The sequence below is a fragment of the Sapajus apella genome, unplaced genomic scaffold, assembly GCF_009761245.1.
Source record: "Sapajus apella isolate SASKATOON/1434 unplaced genomic scaffold, GSC_monkey_1.0 scaffold10, whole genome shotgun sequence".
NCBI classification, from domain to species: Eukaryota; Metazoa; Chordata; class Mammalia; order Primates; family Cebidae; genus Sapajus; species Sapajus apella.
Genome location: NW_022436950.1, coordinates 11,938,167 through 11,945,953, shown reverse-complemented (window position 1 = coordinate 11,945,953; position 7,787 = coordinate 11,938,167). Strand labels below are relative to the sequence as shown.

At 39.3% G+C, this 7,787-nt stretch overlaps 1 protein-coding gene across 2 annotated transcripts; it reads left to right on the top strand.

Annotated features, from left to right (window-relative positions):
• Window positions 1-221: 221 nt before the first annotated feature.
• Window positions 222-3,986, top strand: CCL20 (C-C motif chemokine ligand 20). Of its 2 annotated transcripts, none has more exons than XM_032278003.1 (4): window positions 222-381; window positions 1,841-1,955; window positions 2,756-2,833; window positions 3,510-3,986. In XM_032278003.1, the coding sequence occupies exons 1-4, from the start codon at window positions 306-308 to the stop codon at window positions 3,529-3,531; spliced, it is 291 nt and encodes a 96-aa protein (XP_032133894.1). In that variant the 5' UTR covers window positions 222-305; the 3' UTR covers window positions 3,532-3,986. The 2 variants fall into 2 exon arrangements, with proteins under 2 accessions (XP_032133894.1, XP_032133895.1); XM_032278004.1 differs by having other exon boundaries at window positions 239-381; window positions 1,844-1,955; window positions 3,510-3,969.
• Window positions 3,987-7,787: the final 3,801 nt, after the last annotated feature.

The following is a 7,787-nucleotide window of genomic DNA, read 5'->3' as shown; positions in this document are numbered from 1 at the left end:
ATTGCTCTTTGCAAATCCAAAGTAATTAACAGGATTCTCCCTTTCTCAACTTCCTGTCCCCCGCCCTGACCTTCGCACTTTCCCAATATTAGAAAAAAGCAGGAAGTTTTCCTTGCGGGTTTTTTTTTATGATGACATGATGGGGCAAGTTGATCAATGGGAAAACCCCATGTGAGAATGTACCTTCTGTGTACATTCTCAATGTTTAGTATAAATAGAGGCATCCCAGGCTCCTATCAGAACATAGCACTCCCAAAGCACTGGGTACTCAGCACTGAGCAGATCTGTTCTTTGAACTAAAAATCATGTGCTGTAGCAAGAGCTTGTTCCTGGCTGCTTTGATGTCAATGCTGCTACTCCACCTCTGCGACAAATCAGAAGGTAAGTGTCACTCTTTCTGCTAGCACAGGAGAAAGAACTATTTTCATTTTCCTTTCAACCTTGAGCTCAACTGGGGGTCCCTAAAGGATGGAAAACTGTTAGAAAGTATGTAAGAGGTAATGGTGGAAGTTGTCAGTTCATTGTTGAGTGGAAGAGAGAAAGGTTACTGCTGCAGATCAGGCCTTCTGCTCTGCTGTCAATCTCAGCAGATTTGGGAACTAGTGAGCTCTTAGAGACGCCTAAACTTCAGGACAAAGCCAAAGTGCTGTTTCTGGGAGTGATATACAGTGTTAAATTTACCAGTAGATGGGGTCATTTTGAAATGTAGAGAATACTCCCACATCCCCAACTTTCTTACTTCCCAACAAAATAACTTTAGTAAAGTTCAAAGTTCATCCTTTAGAAGTAGATTATAATACCCGACAGCAATATCCCCACAAGGCCTTGGGAACATTACTTGCCAACTTTGAGATACCACTAATCCCTTACCTTACAGCATGCTGTAATCTAACTCAGGGGAATGTCCAAGTATTGTTTATTGCTCAATAGTCACACATTACTTTTAGCAACAGGCACATTCCTGAAAATGCACGTTGAATTTTTTTTTTTTTTAAGACAGGGTCTTGCTTTGTCACCCAGGCTGAAGTACAGTGGCATAATTACTGCTCACTGCAGCCTCAACCTCCTGGAGTCAAGTGAGCCTCCCATCTCAGCCTCTTGAATAACTGGGACCACAAGCGTGTGCCACATGCCTGGCTAATTTTTAAAAAGTTTTTCGTAGAGACAGGGTTTCACTATGTTGCCCAGGCTGGTCCTGAACTCCTGGACTCAAGCCATCCTTCCTCCTCAGCCTCCCAAAGTGCTGGGATTACAAGCATGAGCCACCATGCCCAATCACATGTTGCGGTTTTACGAACAAAATTAAACATTCCTATTAACTAAGATGACAATTTCAAAGTCCTTTCACTCCTATAAATCATATTTTCCTTTGTAGCTCTATTTCTCAATACTTATTAGCCAGATAATAGATTAAAATCTGCCAATTTACTCATTTGCTGCATTTGGAGGGTTATCTACATAAGGGTTCCTTCAAGCAATAGGGAAGGGGATGCTCATATTCTTGAGTGATTATAATGAACTGAAATGAAATATTGTCAATTTGTGTTTCTTACTAAAGATATCCCACTTAAGAGAAGTCATGCATTTCTAAATTGTTCTATTGAACCAAAACTTCCCAGCACAGAAACTGTTTTTTCGAAGAACTGTAAACTACGTTAAATTGGTTCTCAATGAACTTACAAACGTTTCAAAGACATTGAAACTATTCCACAAAGTGGTTTATTCATCATATAAATTAGATTCACTAGATTATTCACAACTTAAGGTAGTTTTATAATATCAATCACAGGAAAAGTTTATTCATGTGGACACAATACCTTTCACTTTTTCTTTTTTTTAGCAGCAAGCAACTTTGACTGCTGTCTTAGATACACAGATCACATCCTTCATCCTAAATTTATTGTGGGTTTCACACAGCAGCGGGCCAATGAAGCATGTGACATCAATGCTATCATGTAAGTTATTAATTGATTTTAATTCCATTGTATCAGAAATACCTAGAAACTTCAGTTTTAAAAATGTTTCCCTTTTTAGAGTTTAATGCAGAAATTACTAATGTTTTGAACATGGGATATTTTGAAAAGAAATAAATGATGTGGTAAAGATAGCTTTGTCTTAGCACATATCTTCTTCAAAGTTCACTTTAAACAGGACTGGAATAAGGCAAAAACTTGTTTTCTTACTTTTTGGTCAAAAGGAACTAGTATAGGGCAAACATCACTTTCTAAGATAAACTTACAGGCTATTAAAATGATATATTAGGAAAATATGGAAGACACATATTTCAAAATGAGCATCTTCTACCAGAAAATGTTTGGGACCAGAAGTAAAAGCTCAGACTAATTATACTATCACATATAATTTTCTTTTCTTGTTTTTTTTTTTTAATGACTCGGTTCCAATGAATATAATTTTCTTGATTTATAGAGAATATTATAATTTGGAAATATACAAGTTATTGATCAGACACATACATATTCTATGTAACCACCAATAGCAAAATTATATGACAATTCTGGGACTCTCTCTTCCTGCCATTGTACTATTATTTGTTACATTGCAGAGAAAGTCAGGGAGAATCACCTTCATTTTGTATTAATCTTCATCAGAACATTTTTTTTTTCATTTTATTTTACCTAGTCAGCTGAAATGTTTAGTGTGTAATTAACTAGAATATAAAATTTCCATTGTATGTTCTATTAAACAAACCATTTAAAAGCTTGTTAAACACAAATCAAATTTTCTGATTTTTCAGCTTTCACACAAAGAAAAAATTATCTGTGTGTGCAAATCCAAGGCAGATCTGGGTGAAACAAGCTGTGCGTATCATCAGGTATGTTACATTGACATTTAGTCTCTCTCCAAATGCTGAGGGAAGAGGAGTATGCAAAGGGGTGAGCCACAGGTTTTCCGGGATTCTTTCGTCTAACTATTGTGGGATTTTTAAAGGGGAAATTTGAGTTGGACCACAAAAACAAAGAATGCATTTTTCTACTTATAGATCGTCATTATTATTACTATTTTAAGTTAGTGGTTTCTTACATGATGTACTAGATTTCTCTATGCATTTGATAGTTGCTAGCTGTTTGATTCTTGTTGCAGAGATGCCTTCTATTTATATAACTTAAAGGCAATTCAGCATGTGGTTGTTTGTTAAAACTGAAACATAAACGTTAGTTAAAAAGAGATCAATGGTTCTGATTTACATTGACAATAATAGACAGTAACATTTTATCAATGGATAGAAGGCACCTAACGCAGCGTGCCATAGACACTGAAGTTGGAGACACAAGATAAATGTTCATATCCTGTTTCTGTCATTAATGAGCTGAGTTAGGTTGGGCAAGGCCCATCCTCTCTAAACCTCAATTTCCTCATCTGAACTCTGAGCTGCTTGACATACTGAGTTGAGATTAAAGGCAGATGAAGCAACCTTTAGGTACCAAAGTCATTCCCATCATCCAGTCACCTTGTCATTACTTACGCTTTAATTCTTTTTCATTTTACAGCCAAAGAGTCAAGAAGATGTAAAAACTGTGGCCCTTCTGGAATGGAATTGGACATAGCCCAAGAACAGAAAGAACCTTGCTGGGTTTCACTTGCACATGAGGGAGGGTTTAGTGCTTATCTAATTTGCGCCTCACTGGACTTGTCCAATTAATGAATTTGATTCATATTGCATCATAGTTTGCTTTGTTTAAGCATCACATTAAAGATAAACTGTATTGTATGTTATTTATAGCTGTAGGTTTTCTGTGTTTAGCTATTTAATGTTAATTTTCCATAAGCTATTTTGGTTTAGTGCAAAGTATAATATTATGTTGGGGGGCGAATAAGATTATATGGATTTTTGCAAGCAACAAGCTATATATTTTTTTCATAAAAACTAACATCCTTTTGTTTATATTGTTGTAATTACCTTATAAAATAAGGAAAATGTTAAGACAAATATTGACAATAAAGAAAAAAAGTTTTTCGTTGATTGAGTTATGTGTCGTTTTTATGATGTGTATTGGAATCATTTCAAGGCACAGAAAATATAAGAATTTTTTTTAGAAATTTTATTCTTCAGTTACTTCTAGTTGTTCTCTTTATCTCTGTCCCTCATGGCCCTGGACTTGATTTTACATGACTTATAATGGAACAGTTCTTTTTTTTTTTTCTTTAATTCAGTCATCCAAACTAAAAGTTGAAAAAGATCCTGTATCTGAGATTCATAACCCAATGTTTGTTGATTTAAAAAAACTTTTTAAAATAAAAAACCATCCCCATACACCTTGTGACTACAGGGACACAACCATTTAGAATATACCTTCAGGAATCACTTCTTCCATCATTCTGTCACCAGGTAGGATCTCAGCATATGAACATTTCTCTACTTAAAAGTCCTCCCGAATCATCTTTAAGCAGTTTGTTTCCGAAAGGAAAATGACTATTCAGAGGGTTCTTATACAGTGAGTGACTGCTTTGCTAACCAGAGGGGAGCCAATAGGATGAAAAGACTTGGAACCAGTAGTTAACTATCACTACATTCATGCACCAAGGTTCATAGAGTGCCTCAGATTCCAAAGGACATGCAGGATTGCTGGAGGCAGGCATGTTGATGATAAGATGCAACATCAAGACACATACATCCATGAAGTAGGGTGGGGTGGGTCATTTGGCGTGGGGCCAAAAAAGAGTAAGGCCTTAATCATCCCGGAGGACGTCTGCATCCCCAGGAACAGCAACATTGAATCATCAGGGAAAGTATGCTCGACATCCTGTTTGTTGCCTCACCACACACCACACGCCTCACATGTTTGTGGCAAGAGGCAGTAATGGGCAAAGCAGCTCTTACAACACCTGGTGGTAATCACTTTAATAAGGAAAGTCTCAGGGTGCTGTTGGGCATCATTCATGAGGGCTTCCAGAAGAAGCACTCTCCAGTCGAACCATATTAAATAGCCAATATTGGATGTTCTTGACCTGAGAAGAAGGCAGTTGCACAAGATTCAGCCCGATACTTGAGGTATGAAGAACCAGTAGGAAATAGCCAGTTGGAAAAGGGACAGCAGGAGAGTGTTTGAAAATACCTGGGAGCATGTGTGGTTGCCACAATGTCTGAGGGTAGGTACAACAAGCATTCAGTAGGCAGGAGCCAGGGATGCTAAACCCACTGGAATGCACTGGATGGTTCTACACAATGAAGAATTGTCCCACCCCAAACGCCAATCATGTCACCATTGAGCAATACTGGATGAAGAGGCGTATATGCAAGAAGTGGGGGGCAGGGGTGGAGTAGCTGCAAATTAAGTAAAACTGTTACCTCGACTAAGTGTAGTGGTTTGGGCTTGACCATTGGGTACTGGGAAGCCACTGTAAATGTCAAAGTGGATGTTGTCTCTGCAAGGCAGAAGAAAGGGAGGTGAGGTGGATGGAAAGCAGAGGTCTCTCGTACGAGAGACAGCTGCAATGAGGAGGCTGAGAAATGGTGAAACCTGTCAGAGCCACAGAAAAAGAAAAGTGCAGAAGAGGTGGGATTGCGAAGCCTGGGACTCAACCCAGACACCCTCCTCTCCTCCCCATCAGTCACTGTTGGAACAGCAAAGCCAAAGCTAGGCATTGTCAGGGGGCAGCAGATTTGTCTCATTGCTGGAAAGCCTCAGCAGGTGAGCCTTGTAGAGTGAGGCAAGGAGCAAATTTTGTTAGCACTCTGAAGCTGTCTGAATCTTTTGAGGCCAGGATGACTAATAAGTAAATCTCCAGGCTAGAATGCCAATTTATTAATCAACAATGAAAGCATCCAAGTGTCAAGTGTATGGATGTAAGCACATGGCTAGATTAGAGGAGCAAGCTACCTGAGCAGTCAAATTGGAATCACAAAGCTGGTTTGTTAAGCCTAGGATCACAACTCTTCTTTTTTTTCATTTTGGAAAATAGCTTTTCTATCTACTTTTTAATTGAAGTATAATCTACATTCAGTAGGATAACACAATTTTTTTTTTTTGTTTTGACATGGAATCTTGCTCTGTCACCCAGGCTGGAGGCAGTGGCGTGATCTTGGCTCACTGCAACCTCCGCCTCCCAGGTTCAAGCAATTATTCTGCTTCAGCTTCCCAAGTAGGTGGGATTACAGGCACCCACCACCAGGCCTTGCTAATTTTTGTATTTTTAGTAGAGACAGAGTTTCTCCATGTGGGCCAGGCTAGTCTCGAACTCCTGACCTCGTGATCTGCCTGCCTCGGCCTCCCAAAGTGTTGGGATTATAGGCAAGAGCCACCACACCCGGCCTAGATACACAAATCCTAACTGTGCAGCTAAATACATTTTGCATATGCACCTACTTGTGAAACAACCCTGCCTCCTTCAAGACAGTAAATATTTTCTACACCGCAGAGGAAGGCTGTCTCATGTTACCTTTCATTTGTACAACCCAAGGGGCAATAGCTGTTCTGGCCTGTTTCACAATAGATTGATTTGCCTTTTCTTGATTTTATATATATGGAACTATCCAATATATACGCTTTGGTTTTTGGCTTCTTTTACTAGAATCTTCTGTCTTTTAACTTATTTTTAATGACATATATAGTTCATGAATTCAGTCTCATTCTTAGGTTCAAGCAATAGTGATATACTGAAGATCTCCTTTAAACTTTCATCAAGCCCCTTGACTCTCAGAAGTAACACCACAGGATGCCTTTGCTCTCCCCTGGGCTAAGTAGCCCTTTCTGTTTGTACAGTCTTCTTGAGAACCACCGCTAATTTATGTAAGAGTCTAGTCCTGTCTCCTAAATACACGCTAGCCATCTGAATCTTTCTGAGGTTTTTGGTCAGATGTTTTCCAAAAGTCTCTTGTGTAAGACTGCTGATGTCTGGCCATAGCTATAGGCCCTATGTGTGACTTTGACTTGCTGCATTCTCAGAGTTGTCTCCAAGTCCTTCAGTGCCTCCCTGGTGCTTTCCATTAGTGCCGTCTTAAGAGATAAGTAAGATAAGGATGGAATAATGTCTTGCCCCTGGCAATCTGTAGGTCACTGGTAATTGCAGAAGTATTCAGTGAGGTAGCATAGGAGAATTCCAATGATAGTGGGTTGAAGAATGAATGCTGACAAGTAGTTTGGCAATGAAGGTAAGGGAAAATAAAAGCTAGGAGGAGAACCTTTCATCTTTAGATGGAAACATATTGAAAGAGTCAGGGAAAGGAGAGAGAGAGACAGAGAGAGAGAATGAGAGATTGAAGATATTATAAAGAGTTGAAGATTCTGAAAGAGTAATTAATGGTAACTGAACTTCCCTCAAGAGGCAGGAGAAGTGGTTTCCAGAACACAGTTCAACTGAGTTATTTCCTCCTTTGGAAAAAATTCACTCAGGAAAAGAGTGGAAGTAGATGGGGAGAATTTTACAATTTGGGATGGAGAAAGTTGACATACTTTGAATCTGGTGGTCTTGCTTTTCTTGGTGAAAGACTAGTCACCTTTTGAGAGTGATGAGTCAGCTTTGACATGAGAGAAGCTTTGAGATAGTGCAGGACACAGGGGTACACTCAAGGTTGTTCCACAGTGTTGGGGCTCACTGAGGTTGTCGATAACTAAGCTGCTGTGATTCCCATTGGCATGCACCAGGTGGCCTGCTGCAGTTTGGGTGTTAAGAGTAGAAGTGGTGACTAGCTGGACTAGTTTAGGTTCAGGCTTTGCATCTATACGCAGTGCAAGGAGAATAGGGCAAGAGAGTCAATGATAGAGGTACAGAGAGGGGTCAAAGTGATGAACCATGCAGTCTAGACCAGAGACCGGAGATGAAGTCCA